Source organism: Leopardus geoffroyi, chromosome B3 (assembly GCF_018350155.1).
Source record: "Leopardus geoffroyi isolate Oge1 chromosome B3, O.geoffroyi_Oge1_pat1.0, whole genome shotgun sequence".
Lineage (NCBI taxonomy): Eukaryota > Metazoa > Chordata > Mammalia > Carnivora > Felidae > Leopardus > Leopardus geoffroyi.
In genome coordinates, this window is record NC_059337.1 from 9229959 (window position 1) to 9246663 (window position 16705).

At 43.1% G+C, this 16705-nt stretch overlaps 1 protein-coding gene across 2 annotated transcripts in view; it reads right to left on the minus strand.

Annotated features, from left to right (window-relative positions):
* AGBL1 (AGBL carboxypeptidase 1) overlaps positions 1-16705 on the minus strand; it is an 843774-nt gene that overhangs the window by 781210 nt on the left and 45859 nt on the right. For both annotated transcript variants that reach the window (XM_045448714.1, XM_045448713.1), the window contains exons 2-3: positions 2911-2974; positions 601-747 (exon numbers count right to left, since the gene is read on the minus strand). In XM_045448714.1, the coding sequence (XP_045304670.1) occupies positions 601-747; positions 2911-2974 (211 nt within the window). The remainder of the gene's footprint in view (positions 1-600; positions 748-2910; positions 2975-16705) is intronic.

Below are 16705 nucleotides of genomic sequence, written 5' to 3' on the forward strand. Positions count from 1 at the left end.
TCCTTGTAAGAAGAGGAGAGGACACAAAGGGCACATACAACAGAACACCATGCGGAAATGCAGGCAGCAAATGAAGTGATGTGTGTCCAAGCCAAGAAGCACCAAGGATGGCTGGAAACACAGATGCAAGGAGAGGGGCTCCAAACAGATTCTCCCTCAGATTCCAGAAGGAACCAACCCTCCCAACACCCTGATTTCAGACTTTCTCACCTCTAGAACGGTGAGAGAATAAATTTGTTGTTTTGAGCCACATGGTTTGTGGTCATTCCCTATGGCAGCTTCGGGAAACTCATGCACTTACATAATGAACGTCCATGTAAGATGGTTCTGTTTATTGGTAAGTGAGTGACAACTGCCTGGGACTCTTACCCCTCGGTCCCCCACCTGCTCCATGCCCCGGAGCCTGGGCCTCCTCTGGGCTCTGCCATAGCACATCCAGGACAACAAAATCACCTCTCCTGTGGGGCCAGTGCCACCACCACCACCACCAGGGTGTCTAGGTCCCCCCGCACTTCCCCCACAGGAGTTTCCCAAATTGCTCTCATGATAACAATCCCACAAGTGCCTTTTGGTCATCGTCAGGTCCGGGGGTGGGGGTACCTCGTAGGCCAACTTTGGCCAGCAGCCGGAACAGGGGCAGGAGGACATCATAGTCTGGAGAGGCTGCCCTCGCTGTGTCCACCAGGGTCTGCAGAAGGGCCTCGCTGCCACCCTTACTGATCATGTAGCGAATCCTTCGGTCAGTGCCTGAGGGAGAAAGGAGAGGAGAGCTAGGCCCCCAAACAATCAACCTCGTTTCCTCGGAGCAGAAAGCGGGCCTCACAGACAGAGATGGAGCAAGGATCACTTCATTCGCCCCAGAAACCAAGACTGTATGGTTTCTGAAGCAACTTGTGTCAAGTTGTGCTTTTACTCAGGTAAGGGGTTGGGGTGGAGGTGTGCAATGGAGAAATAATGGAATATTTCCTAGGTGCGCTCACCTATCACAGCTCTAATAAATGGAGTCCGCTTTCCTGAGAACCTGCTGAGTCTCGGTGTATGTATGTGTATTTGCATGTGCATGTATATAAACATGCATATAGGCTTACCTAGAATCATACCCTTAAGAGAAGAGGGAATATCAGTATTCTTCTGATATAGGTGTGACTCTTCAGTAACAGGGATTGGGGTGATAGTTTATCTGAAATAATTTAATTTATGGTATATGACTTTTTTTTTTTAATGTTTATTTATTTTTGAGACAGAGAGAGACAGAGCATGAATGGGGGAGGGGCAGAGAGAGAGGGAGACACAGAATCGGAAGCAGGCTCCAGGCTCTGAGCCATCAGCCCAGAGTCTGACGCAGGGCTCGAACTCACGAACCGTGAGATCGTGACCTGAGCTGAAGTCGGACGCTCAACCGACTGAGCCACCCAGGCGCCCCGGTATATGACTTTTTTGATGCTGGTCTTCAGCAGCTGATGAGAGGAATATATGGAAATAGCTAGAGCGATTCTTTAAGAAACAGGCATCCAATCATCCATCTCAGGAGTTTTGAAAAGGGTGTGGAGGGCGCTTGGGTGGCTCAGTCAGTTAAGCATCTGACTTTGGTTCAGGTCATGATCTCACAGTTCGTGGGTTTGAGCCCCACATCAGGCTCCATGCTGACAGCTCAAAGCCTAGAGCCTGCTTTGGATTCTATGTCTCCCTCTCTCTCTCTGCCCCTCCCCAACTCGTGCTCTGTCTCTCTCTCTCTCTCTCAAAAATGAATAAATGTTTAAAAAAAATTTTTTTAAGGGTGTGGAGTTAGGATAAAATATATTGGTCTTTCTACTTAAGAATAGTTGTGAGCAGGGCCCCCCCCCCCTTGCTCCAGGACAAGCTCAAAAGCAGTGATTACATTTCAACTTGGAAGGGGACCTCGGTGATTCTCTATGTACTGGGCATGGTTGTCCTCACAAGGTGGCCAACAGGGTGGCAAAGGGGACCCTCTGATTTTTAATCCCAATGAAAAGTAGCATCCTCTACTAAAGGAAAAATAATCAGCACCTATCTCAGAAGGAGAACTCCAAGGTCTCATTCAAGTCTTCCAGACACCTCTGGACAAATTGAAGGAGGCACCATCCCAGAAGACAATTGGCTTCACCTACAAAGGGTACCTCACTCAGCAGACTGCTGGGAAGTCACCCTGCCATCAGAGGGCAGCACAGCCTATAGGAAAACCTCACTATGGCTGGACCCTTCCTCCTGAACCTGTAATTGGAGGCTCTGTGGCTTGAAAGGGACATTCACTTTGGTATTGTCTGTTTGGTGTTAACGTTTCTTTCTAATGCAATGTGGCTGGTATACCCAGAAACGGAAACAGAGTGAATGTTGCAATGTCCTAGAAGGTATATTTTCCAGGACCCTCATGCTGAAGTGAGCTAGCCGAGGCCTGCCCCAGTTAACTCAGTTGATTCCAGCACAGTGAACTCTGTCATCTTTTCTCTGAGAACTTAACAGCTTACCACACTGCTAAGTCCACCTCCTACCCCATGTTCCCATCTGCACTTGACATACGTTAAGAAGTTGCTAATACCTGGCTGTCTAATGGGCCAACAGAGGGGAGCAGAGAAAGGGGAGGGGTAGAGTCATGAAGGGCTAGCTCTCTCTTTAGACCTGGGATAATCATAGATGAGATATCGTAGAAGAACCACCGAGAGCAGAATTTCCTCCTAAGTTTGGGTCACCATAGGGTGTGTGAGAAGACTGAAGAACCCTAAAAGCCCAAAGTACAATCAGCCCACTTTAACCTGGGTCTTATTAACCTCAGTGAAAAAGATGGGCTGGTGACAGAGTCCCTGACAGAGAACTTGAGCTGAAGCAATACCCTCCAGGCCACACAGATTCCGGGAGACGCACAGCCACGTGCCCCCACTACCTCCTACTCACCAACAGAAAGCAGATCTCCGAGAACCTGGAGGATGTTCAGGATGGACTCCCTGTCAGAGCAGTTCTGCAATGAAAACACAGGCAGCCATCTTTATGAAGGAACGCAAAAGGAGGGAGGTGGTGTGGTCAGGGAGGCACACATGGACGTGGCAGGGCTGTGCTCCCACCCATTGGGAGAGATTTTGGCGGTAAGAACTGGTTGAAGGGGTGCTTCTTAAGTGGCGGCAATGAGGGGACTCACTGAGATAAGGGTCCCAGGGGCTCTGCCTCCATCCATATTTAGCCTTCAGGATACCTCTTTGGGGATCCATTTTGTAGTAACATCAGCATGATGGGCAAAAGAATAAGCAATGAACTTCACTCACATGTGGAATTTAAGAAACAAAGGGGGAAAAAAGAGACCAACCAAAAAAGAGACTCTCAACTACAGAGAACAAACAGATAGTTCCCAGAGGGGAAGTGGGGGGTGGAGGGGGATGGGGGGATTGGGTGAAGGGAATTAAGAGCACACTTAGCTCTCTTTTTTTTTAAGTTCATTTATTTTTTGAGAGAGCAAGAGCATGTGTGAACAGGGGAGGGGCAGAGAGAGAGGGAGACACAGAATCCGAATCAGGCTCCAGGCTCTGAGCTGACAGCAGCGAGCCCGATGTGGGGCTCAAACCCACGAACCGTGAGATCATGACCAGAGCTGAAGCTGGACACTTAACCGACTGAGCCACCCAGGCACCCCCAGAGTACCCTTATCTTGATGAGCACTGATTATTGTACAGAATTCTTGAATCCCTATATTTTACACGTGAAACTAATATAACCCCATATGTTAGCTATACTGGAATTAAAATTTTATAAGGAAGAATGTGCTTCTTAAACATAAAAAAAAAAAAACTAATTTAAAAAAAAAAAGCATCAATACTTGATGCAGAGACAATGAGAAGGGACTTTGTGGACCAAAGCTAGCCCCGTTCTCAACTATGTCAGTGGGCTGAGATTCGTTGTAAATACAGGGCAGAGCACAGAAACATTAATCCATGTTCTGAAGGAAAAGTTTCTCTGCGTAGTAAAGATAAATTCTTAGTTTCTCAAGAGGAACCTCAGGTGGTGCCAAATCTCATCATGTAGACGTTCTAGGGGATCCTTGCAATGCTTGACACCCTCCCCTCAGTTATGCAGAAGACAACACTGAGGTTCCAAAAGGGAAAACTGGTTCAAGTCCCCTGAAGTGGCCAATAAGAACAAAGCCTGAAGTACAGCCCAGGCCAGGTTCCCAAACATTAGGCCAGTGGTCTTTGCACTGTAATATGCTTTTCTCTTTCTTTTTCTTTTACTTTACTTTTCTTTTTTTTTTTTTTTCTTAGATCTCAAGAACTTATTTACTGACTTGTTGCAAGTTTATACATTTAAATATCATCTCCCCAATTCCCCCACTCCCCAGCCCCTGGTAACCACCATCGTTTTCTGTTTTACAGGTTCAGCTTTTTTACATTCTACAGATCAGTGATGTCATGCAGTATTTGTCTTTCTCTGTTTGACTTATTGCATGTAGCATAATGCCCTCAAGGTCCATCCAGGTTGTTGTTGCAGATGGCAGGATTTCCTTCTTTCTCAAGGCTGAGTAATACTCCTGTGTGTGTGTGTGTGTGTGTGTGTGTGTGTGTGTGTCTTCTTTATCCATTCATCTATTGATGGACAATTTGTTGCTTCCATGTGCTGGCTATTGTTAAGCATGCCACAGTAAACATAGGTGTGCAGATATCTCTTTAAGGTTCTGATTTCAATTCTTTTGTATCTATACCTAAGAGTCCTATATTATACCACTCAAAACAAATTAACTTTAAATGGATCAAAGATTTAAACATAAGGTCTGAACCCACAAACTTCCTAGGGGAAAAAAAAACACGGGGGAAAAAATCCCTGACATTGGTTTTGGCAACGATTTCTTGGGTAGGACATCAGAAATATCAGCAACCAAAATTAAAATAAACAACTGGGACTACATTAAACTAAAGAGCTTCTGGGCAGCAAAGGAACAATCAATAAATTGAAAAGGCAATATGGGAGAAAAGAGTCACAAAGCATGTATCTGATAAAGGGCCGATATCCAAAATACATATTAAAAATAATACAACTCAATAGCAGAAAATCAAATAATCCAATTTTAAAATCAGCAAAGGACCTGGATAGACATTTTTCCAAAGACATACAGATGGCCAACACATACATGAAAAGATAGTCAACATTACTCATCATCAAGGAAATGCAAATCAAAACACAATGAGAGATCATCTCACACCTATTGCAATGGCTTTAATCAAAAAGACCAGAGATAACAAATGTTGGCAAGAATGTGGAGAAAAAGAAACCCTATATGCTACTTTTTAGGTAGGTTATTTAAGGCACAGCTTTAATCTTCACATTAGTGAGTCTCATGTTCCCCATCTGCTTCAAAGACTTCAATAACTCCCTATTACACACAGGATAAAGTCAGAGCTCCTTAATAGGGTTTCCAAAGCTCCTCATGGTCTTATTGCACTTGCCTCTTCCAGCTTTATTATTCATTACAACCTTCCTGCCCAAAATATATGCTTCGGTGGTATGGAACTACTTATAATTTCCTGCTCAACCACCTAGTCTCTTGCCTCTGTACCTATGATCCTACTGTTCCCTCTTCCTGAGCCTGGTCAGTGTCAACTCCTCCTTCAAGTGAACCAATGGCTTCCCATAGAATTCAGACCCCTACCTCCTACAGGCTGGGTCTGGGGTCTCCCTGTTCTCCACATCACTATGAGCTACCCCTGACAGCATACTCATTATGTGGTAGTGGCATGCTTCCCATCCTATCCCTGCTAGATAGGAATCTTTAGAGAAGGGACCAAGTTTTGTGTATATCTGTATTCCCAGCACCTGTTCCAGGGAAAGCGTACCATACATGTTTTTCAGAATGCAGCCACACTGAACCATAAAGGAGCCATGAAGTCCAATGTCGCACCCCAGGGCAAAGCGGTGCTTACATTTCAATCCTGGGCTTAATACCCTGGAGAAACTCACACTTCAACATCCCAGCCAGGGCCGTGACTAGGGTGAGACAAGTGAGGCCCTAGTTTGGGGGTGCAAAATTTTAATTTTACAATGCAGTAATCAAGATAAATGATATTTTAATGCTATACTTTAACAAATCAAAATTAGAGCAAGACCTTGGATTGCGAGTAACTTGTTCTGCAAGTGTTCCATAAGATGAGCAAACATTTCTAATAAATTTTAACTTGATAGACAAGCGAAGTTTTGCAATACAAGTAGTACAAGACGCTGAATGTCACAGGATCACAACTGAGCCAACGGTTCTTGAAATTCGCTTTGGTTTATGAGTGCTTTGGATTACAAGCATGTTTCCAGAATGAATTATGCTCACAAACCGAGGTTTTACTATAATGCAAAAAGAATCCATAATGAGAAAAATAGCAAAATATAAATGTTTAACTCTTATTCTAGGTGTGATGAGACATCTGGGGATCCTGAGGCACTTGATATCTATACTTTCCCAGGAAAAAGACTTGGGTTTGCTCTGACACCTCCACTGGGTGCTTTAGCCTAAGGAGGCCAGTCTCGGCAGGCACTCATCTGACTGTCTCTGCCTCCCACCAGGGGAGTCCCACTGCAAATGTCATCCATACATGTGCACAGCATCAATGTTCCCTGCCCCTCCTTAGTCTCCCCAAATCTGCGAACACGAACCAAGAGTCAGTGCTGCAACCAGGCCATCGTTCTGGAGAGGCTGCTGGTCTTTGATTCTGGTACAAATTCCAACGTGTGCTTGGTGGGGGGAGAGGGGTCTCCTACACCGAAAGACAATGCTCTGAATGCCAGCTGGGTGTCCCACAATTAAACTCGATTCAGACACTATCTACTCAGAGACAGCATCAGATTCCACTGGCTAAACTTTTACTTCAGCCCTACAAGACTGCCCCCCGACTTCAGGCTTCAACCTCAAAGTCCAGGATGTTGCCTATACAGCTGGGCCTTGAACAACAGGAGTGCGAGCTGCATAGATCCTCTTACATGTAGATATTTTCCCATACAGTACAGTGCTGTAAATGTATTTTCCTTATGATTTTCATAGCATTCTCTTTTCTCTAGCTCACTTTAAGTGTAGAGCACCTAATACATGTCACACACAAAATATGTGTTAATCAACTGTTTATGTTATCAGTAAAGCTTCCAGTCAACTGTAGGCTATTTATTAGTTACGTGTTGGGGGAGACAAAAGTTATACGAGGACTTTTGACTGTGTACGGGAGTCTGCACCCGCGTTGTCCAGGGTCAACTGTGCTTCTCATCAACTGGCTATAAATTAAAGTTTCCTTCCTCGGGAAGGAAGCAGCCCACACAGCTCAGAGAAACATTTTACTTACTAGGTTACCGTTTTGCTATAAAAGGGTATAACTCGGGACACCTGCGTGGCTCAGTCAGTTAAGCGTCCGACTTCAACTCAGGTCATGATTTCACTTCGAGCCCCACGTCGGGCTCTGTGCTGACAGCTCAGAGCCTGGAGCCTGCTTCGGGTTCCGTGTCTCCCTCTCCACTCTGCCCCTCCCCAGCTTGTGCTCTGTCTCTCTCTCAAAAATAAACACTTAAAAACTTTTTAAAAAAGAAATAAAACTGCCAGTTATTTTACCAACAAAATTGGGTTCATTTGGGGTAGCAGAGGATTACAAACCGGGACAAGAAGGCCACTGCAAAACTACACACAAGTCCTAAGAGAACAAAGGAAAGACTGGCTCTTTTATAGAGGGGGTTTGGGCGGAGCTGCTATAAACAAAAAGTCCATTGGCGTAAAACTGGGAGCTGGAAGTATAGTGGCTTTTCATTAGCTGAGTTGTGACAGTTTCTCATTGGCTGGGCTGTTGCCAGGGGAAGGAGGAAAATTGTCCTCCTCCTGCTGGGATAGTTAAAAGGGTAGCCCGAACCTACCTGGAAGGCAAGTCTCTTCCTGTTGGGTCTGCAATTGACAAGTGGTAGATGTGAGAGCTCCCTCTGCTGGCCCCTAGGGTTTACTTTTATTAATTTTTACATTGCCAGCCAGAAGTTCTCTGAACACTGTCCTTTTTGGGTTTTCTGAAAGCTTCATTAGGTAGATAGAATCAACCTCCAGGCCCTCTCCCCTCCCCAGAGGTCAGAGGCAAAGGGTGGTCAGGGGGACAGAAAATTCCAACCACAGGCTTGGTTCTCCCGGCAACCAGCCCCCACCCTAGGGCGGGACCCAAAAGTTATCTCATTAATATAACAAAAGACACCTTAATTGCTCTCATCACTTTGGAGATTCCTAAGGTTTTAGGAGCTCTGTGCCTGAAATGGGACAAATTCAAAACAATGTATTTCTTGGGGCACCTAGATGGCTCAGTTGGTAGACAATGCAGCTCTTGATCTCAAGGTTGTGAGCTGGAACCCCATACTGGGTGTAGAAAATTACTTAAAAAGGAAATCTTTAACACCTGGGTGGCTCAGTTGGTTAAATATCTGACTTTGGCTTAGGTCATGATCTCTCAGTTCATGAGTTCAGGTGTCAGGCTCCTTGCTGATGGTGAGGAACCTACTTGGGATTCTCACTCTCTCTGCCCCTCTCCCACTTATGCTTTCTCTCTCTCAAAATAAATAAAAACTTAAAAATATATTAAAAATTATATCTTTGAAATATACATGACATATATATTTCTTGTTATAAATCACAATATCATGGCAAGACTCCAGCCCTTTGAAAGTGGGCCCAAAGGTGGCTCACAAATGAAGTCCCTGGAATGGTGTTTCTGATCAACACTAATGGTTCTGGATCCACCTCCAACACCCCCAAATTGGTCTTATCTCTGAGAAGAGGGAGGGGGATAAAAGTTAAAAGCCAGGCTGTACAATATTGTGTACCTTGTAAAATGCTAGATTCATTAGTTAATTATGAATAAAGGGCTAGGAAAAGGACAATAAGAGAGGAAATGGAGAGATAAGAAAAAGAAGAAAGAGAGAGAGGAAAAGAGAAAAACTAATAAAGTAGAAACTTACTGAAGAGGAATAAAAGATCCAGATTTAATTTCCTTTCATTCAATTATTCATGCACTCTTCCCACAAACGTTCATTGAAAACCATCTATGTTCCAGGCACCAGACTAAGGATGCAAATTGATCAAAATGCAATCTGCCTTCATGGGGCTCCAGGCCTGGCACACAATCAGGACCTGGGATGGTAAGGACCGTGACAAAGTAAGATGCTGGAAGAATCCAGGGAAGGAGCATTAACCTAGCCAGATCCATGAGTGACGACTCTGAGAAACCAGACAGAAAGGGGTGGGAGGGGAATGTTCCAGCTCTGTTGCAGCCCTGTGTGCTCAGGGGGAAGCATGACAGAGTGTGGTGACATCAGCGGATAAAACTGCTTCCAGTATGACCAGATTGAATGAAGCAGATGGTGAAAGGAATTGTGAATTCCTGTGGGCAAGAAGTGGGTCTTATTCATCTCTGAATCCCCATCTCCAAAGGCCCAAGGATCATCCATATATTGGGTTGAATTAATATCTCAAGCTTATGAATTGCCTGCTTTGTTACAATGCCCACTAAAGCTCCCTGAGAACAAGCATTGCTCTATATGCTTCTATTGTACCTGCCAGCAGGGATATAGAGCTGGGCATGCAGAATGTACTAAATCACCACCCCTAAATTGGTTTGACCTGTAGCCAACACACTTGGCTGCACATGCATGAGACATCCTTCTGTAATTGCTTCCAAGAAAACCTCAGTGGTTTCATGTATGGGCAGTAGCGTGCTGAGGGAGTATGCACATGATACTCTCCCCTGCCCAGGGAAGGGTCCACAGTTCATCTCCTCTGAGCCTTACTCCATTTTGTGTGATGATTTAGAGGTGAATCTTAGCCCAGATCTGGGTAAGGAAATCTGAGTTGACATCTGCTGAGATTCCAGAAAGATTTCTTTTCCAGGATTAAAAAAAAGAGAGAGAAAAAACATTAAAAACAAAACAATGCAAAAAAAAAAAATCTCTTTCCTATTTTTGGGCATTGTTGTATGAGGACATGAACCTGGGTCACTGGTGACATTGTGAAGCCACTGAATCAACTCTCTGGAACCACCTACCTGTGGACTTTCAGACAAGTGAAATAACAAATCCCCTCACTTATAAAAGTCACTTTTAGTGAAGTAGTTTGTTCCTGAATTCTGATGTGACGGAGAAAAGAAGAAAATTTCACACCTCCACATGCCCTCTTCTCAAGCATTATGGTCGTAATAAACAGGAAAGAAATTAATTTCACAAACAACTGTTAGGCCAGCCATCCCACAGAAACTAAGAGACAGTATCGTCATACAGATGTTGTGTTCATAAGGCTCTCACGCAGCCCTGAGCCAGAAAGAATCAGCACAATATTGTTTTTCTTTAAATAAAAATTATGGCTATCAGTGGAGAAAAAATGCTACACAAAATCTCAACTGGCATTAATTTATGCACTGCTATATTTACCAATAAATATTTTACACTATGTAGAAGGATAACACAAAGCCATTATCTCACCCACAGTAATAATAAATGAGCAATTAAAGAAGGCAGGATGTGATGTGCCTCGATTTTCCTTTAATGATCCTTTTAAATGAATCATTGAGTAATCCCCTGTTGTTTAAGACTTTCCTATAAAACCTGGTTCTGCCAAGCTTTTGGGGAGAGGCAGGCAGTTGGAAGAACAAACAGTGTCTCTCATAGTCTGTGGGGTTTTGAACTGCAATTTTCTCAAATGCTGTTTTGCATTTGTTTTCCCTTGCTTTGAAATCATCTGTGTCACCCAGTTGCTTTCCTCCTCCTGACTCCTCGTGATAGCATGTAATTAAGACCCTTCACATTGCACATGTTGGAGGCTCATTGGCAGCCACTCTAGGCACCCCAGCCCCCAGTCTGCTGCCCACACAGGACCAGTGACCATGCCCCAAGACCATCATGAGTCCCTGTGACTTCAAAACTTTGCTCACGTTGCTACCTCTGCTGAAGGACTATTTCTACCTTTCTACCCCTCTCTTCCTTAGCCCATGAAACCTACTTATATTTCAATTCCAAGCTCGAGTATGCATTCTATATAGTTCTCCCAGTTAAGCTGCCTTCCCAGCACCCATTACCCAAAACCACCACATGTCTGCTCACATTGCACACTGCACAGCTCCAGGGAGTGCCATTTACAAAGACCACAACATGGTTGGTGCACTCTGAAGTGGTGCCATGTGGTGATCTGATCTCTCTGAGAACAGAATTGTTTGCCCTAATACCACCTCACACCTGTCAGAATGGCTAACATTAACAACTCAGGAAACAACAGATGTTGGCGAGAATGTGGAGAAAGGGGAAACTTTGTGCACTGCTGGTGGGAATGCAAACTGGTGCGGCCACTCTGGAAAACAGTGTGGAGGTTTCTCAAAAAATTAAAAACAGAACTACCCTATGACCCAGCAATTGTACTACTAGGTATTTGTCCAAAGGACACAAAAATTCTTATTCAAAGGGGCGCATGCACCCCAATGTATATACCAGTGCTATCAACAATAGTCAAAGTATAAAAAGAGCTCAAATGTCCATCAACTGATGAATGGAAAAAGAAGATGTGGTGTGTGTGTGTGTGTGTGTGTGTGTGTGTGAGTGTATCTCACATATAATGGAATATTATTCAGCAAACAGAATGAAATCCTGCCATCTGCAACAACATGGATGGAACTAGAGTGTATTATGCTAAGTGAAATAAGTCAGTCAGAGAAAGACACATATCATATGATTTTTAAGAATTTAAGAAACTCATATGTGGAATTTAAGAAACAAATCAGATGAACATACAGGAAGAAAAGCAAAAATGATATAAAAAGAGGAGGGAGGCAAATCATCAGAGACTTTTAAATACAGAAAGCAAACTGAGGATTTCTGGAGGGGAGGTAGGTGAGGGATGAGCTAGCTGGGTGATGGGCATTAAGGAGGGCACTTGTTGGGATGAGCACTGGGTGTCACATGTAAACGATGAATCACTAAATTCTATTCCTGAAATCATTATCACACTATATGCTAACTACCTTGGATTTAAATTAAAAAAAAAAAAAAGGAATTGTTTGCTCTACATTTGTTTTCCCACAACCCACTTTGTATATACCTTTATGAGAATTCTTACTAGATCCTGGTTACTGTCTTACCTCCCTGCTCTGATTGTCTATTGTAGGGTAACAAACTTTGCCAAAATTTAATGGCTTAAAACCACAGCCTTTTTATTATAGCTCTTGATTTTGTGGTTAGGGAACCTGGGCAAAACTTGGCCAGGAGATTCTTCTACTGTCCATCGTGTCAAGTAAGGTCACGGTGGCACTCAGCTAGTAGACAGACTGGCTGGTCTGAAAGTTCTAAGATGGTGCCATTTGCATATCTGACACCATGGCAGGGATAGTGTCACCTTGGCAGACTGAAGGACTGGGCTCACCATGGACTGTTGACCAGAGTACCTACATGTGTCCTTTCCAGCATGACAGTCAGAAGGTACTTGGACTTTTTACATGGAAACTGGCTTCCCCCAGACCAAGGATTCCAAGAGGACTGGGGGAAAGCCTCAGAAGTCCAACTATCACCTCTGCTGCATTCTGTTGGTCTGTCAAGTCCCTGTTCATAGCCCAGATTCAAGAGGATGGAGTTAGGCTCTACTTCTGAATTGGAGCACTAGAAAAGAATTTACAACCATTTTTAATCTTCCACACTCCCTTTAGACTGTGAGCTCCTCTAGAGCAAGTATTTTGTCTTGTTCCCCTCAGTATCCTCAGATCCTAGTATGAGATCTTGCACAGAGTAGACACTCAGTAAACTATGGAATTGAAATTTAGTATGTAATCTGCCAGAGTCTTGCTGTCCTTTTCTCTTTGATGACAGGATTCACCTCAAAGTATATTCCAGTGAGAACACTGTTACAGAAATTAACAAGGTACACAGCTCAATTTTTTTAGTTTATTTATTTATTTTGAGAGAGAGAGAGAGAGTAGGGGAGGAGCCAAGAGAGAATATCCCAAGCAGGCTCCACACTGCCAGCACAGAGCCCCATGCATGGTTTGAACCCACGAACCATCAGATCATGACCTGCACCAAAATCAAGAGTCAGATGCTTGACCAAATGAGCCACCCAGGCTCCCCTCACAGCTCAATTTTTCTATCAGCAACCGAACAAGTAAACACAGTAGTCTCCCCTTATCTGTAACAGATACCTTCTAAGACCCCCAGTGGATGCCTGAAACCACATATAGCATGAATCCTATATATGCCATGTGTTTTCCTATAATACATACTTCTGATAAAATTTAATTTATAAATTAGGCCCAGGAAGAGATTAACAACCATAACTGATAATAAAGTAGAACAACTATAACAGTATACTGCAATAGAAGTTATGTGAATGTGGTCTCTCTCTCACACACACACAAAATATCTTATGGTTCTGTACTCACACACTTCCTCTTGTGATGATGTGAGATGATGAAATGCCTACATGATAAAATAAAGTGAGGTGAATCACCTAAGCATCATGACAGTCAGAAGTGCCATCTGTTTCCAGACCACAGTTGGCCTCAGATCATTGAAACCATAGGAAGCAAAACCATGGATGAGAAGGGACTACTGTAGAACCCTTATTATGTGCCAATAAATAGGGAACATCAATACCATCACAGACTAAAGTGAAGAAAAAAGAAGCATCCTATGCCCCTCTCCCTAATTTTCTCAAGTCCAGGCCCAATTGTACTGACCAGGAAAAAGCAGTCGATCCCCATCCCATTTTGAACAGCACCCCTGATATCACAGAAGTAGAGTGCTAGCACTCTGCTACTCTGTTCCCACAGATTGAAAGAACAAGCCCATGAAATTCTAATTCTTGATCTCTAAAAAATAAGACAAAACCTCTTCCAAACTCATGAGCCAGGAGCCCAGGACACAGCTCATAGCCCAAGAAAACCATATTGCCAAAAATAAATTTGTTCTTCCAGTCATGCAGTTTGAACACTCACTAGAGATGGTCCATTGGTTAACTAAAAGACATTATTAAATTTGGAGTTGGTAATGAAATGATGGAAGGGAGCACTAATCACAAACTTCAATTACCAAAAATGGTTGTAACACCAAAAGTCTTCACCCAAGAGGAAACAGGCAGAAGCTGCATCATTAGAAATACAGTTTAGGTGGAAGGTGAAACTTTCTGTAGAGGTTGAAATGGGTCCAAAAGAGAGAAGTGTTTTAGCAGTTTGAGCCAAAAGACTTATGAATGAAATGAAATGAGATTTGTTTCAATATGATGGGGGCTGAGGTGGAAATAGTGGGGCATATAACAAAGAGGTTTGCCATAATTACAGAAGCTGGATGATGGGTGACATGGTTTTATAACACAATGTTATAAAATTAAAATAAAATAAAATAAAATAAAATAAAATAAAATAAAATAAATAAAATGACAGGTAATGTTTTCTGGCTAGAGTGTCTTAAATGTAACCTTGAGAATTAACAGTCCCACTGGGATCTTTTCTCATAGTTTTCAGGCCCCAGAATTTGACAAATGCTTCAGTCACATATTGAGTTTTATACAATCAGTTGTTAAGAAAATCAATGATCTTCCTCTTAGGTGAAAGGATATTCACAGTCCAGTGTGGGGTAGGGTAGACTGTGGTCCATTTTTCATTCGTTTGGCAGACATTGTCGAGTATTTACTGTGTATCAGGCACTGTGTTAGGCACCGGAAACACCATGCATAGCATAAATACACACAATCCTGTCCTCATGGAGCTCCCAGGTTAGTTGGAGGAGCAGGTATTATCTAAATAGTCACCCAAAGGGACACTAGGAATCCAGGTTTATATAGCCACATAACCATGAAATAGGCTTATTTGACATGAGTCAGAAAAAGATTCCCTTAAGAAGTCACACTGAGACTGACAGCTGAAAAATAGCAAGAATTAACTAGGTAAAAATGGGAGGGAAGGATACTCTGGATGAAGCAGAGCAAAAGGAGAGTAGCATACAGAGTCCAGTGGCTGGCAGACGAATGGCAAAGGAAAGGGACATAAGGAAGGCCAATGAGGCCAAGGTAGGGAAAGGGGAGGAGAGTTTAAAAAGATGTGTTTGGTTTTTCTTCTCAGCACCTTAAAATAAGCACATTGACCCAAGAGGCCTGTTTCAGTCTTCTTTCTTACCCCTAGTTACTTTATATACACATCACATATGCAGACATACATACTGTGTTCCCACAAGCACCCAGAAGCCTATAAGATTTTTCCCTTCCTCTATCAGCACCAGGTGGGCAGACTTCATACCTGTTATAAAAGCACGTCCTTTTAATTCAGACAAACTTACGCTACCATAACCCCTGTAAGACTTAATTTTCTCACCCGCATTATTGGATGAATCACTGTACCCAGCTCATGGATACAACTGAGTTAGAAATACTGTAATGGATGTAAAATGCTTAGCTCTTTGCATGGGTCACAACAAATGCTCAATAAACCACTGGGAAATTAATATGTGCCGTGGCCCAACAAAAGGTGAATAATCTAAAAACAGATCTGAAGGACCTTTGAGATGCATCTTCCTGGACCAATTTTCCACCCTCTTCAAGATGGTTCCAAGTTAACAGAATACTCTTAACGGGGGAGGGGGGAAAAGGAGGGAATAATGAACAAAACATACAATGAGGGTGAGGATGTGTCCTCTGGGCAGAAACAATTTGGAATGCTGTGCTTTGCCAACGCCAGGCACACTTGTTCCCACCCAGTAAATGGTAAAGACTTCAAGTCATAATAATAATGACAGCAATCAAAAGCGTCACATCCCTGAAAGGTTCTCTGATTCCTTTTAAATGACACTCATTGGAAAGCAGGCTTCATGTCTATTTCTAGGAAGGCTGTGAAGTCTCTCTAAAGCACAGTTGACAAATTACAGCACAAAACTTGCAGGTTAGAATTCAGGATTACTGAAAAGAAGTGCCAAACAGTTTTCAGCTCTTCCGAATGGATCTAAACACAACAAGCAAATAATGCTCGCAGGTGCCTGCCACCCAAGGCTCAGTACCAATGTTGAGGAAGTAAGATGCTGCTTTCTCAGTTGCTCACGGCCTTAATATCTGAACCCATCAACCTCTGAAATACACACATGAAAGATTAAGAGCACCCAAGACAGGGAGGCTCAGCCCTCCCTCTCCAAGGACACAGGACCAACCAGTTCCCAAAAACCTCAAGAGGATGCCCTGTTTCAAGCAAGTTAGTGTAAAGCACAATTATAAAGCAAGAAAATTTTGGCTCTTGTATCTTCTTGTCTCCCATTTCAGGAACCCCTGTTATCCTACGGCCTTGCTCCGCCACCTGGGTATTCTCTAACCTAGTAGTAATGGCCTTCCCAGCCCATTGAGAAGAGCAGATTTTCAGACATATTCTGTACAGTTTGAGAGTCAAGACATAGGCATCTGGTTATGAATTGGCAACCCAGATAGCCAACAATAGTATGATTATTACCATGGAGTGTCCACTTCGTTTCAGATACCATTTACTGCTTAATCCTCAAACCCATCTTGCAATTTAGGTAACATTCTCCCTACTGCACTGAGGAAGAGACTGAGGACAAAAGAAGTTGAATAATTTGTGCAGGAGTAACTTTCCCTCATATTTTCTGAATTGAGTTTTGAAAGCTAGGAAGCTTGCCAAAAAAAATTTTAGGACATTCAAAAGGACAAACTAAATTAATGTTTCTTTAGTGAAAACTCTTTGAT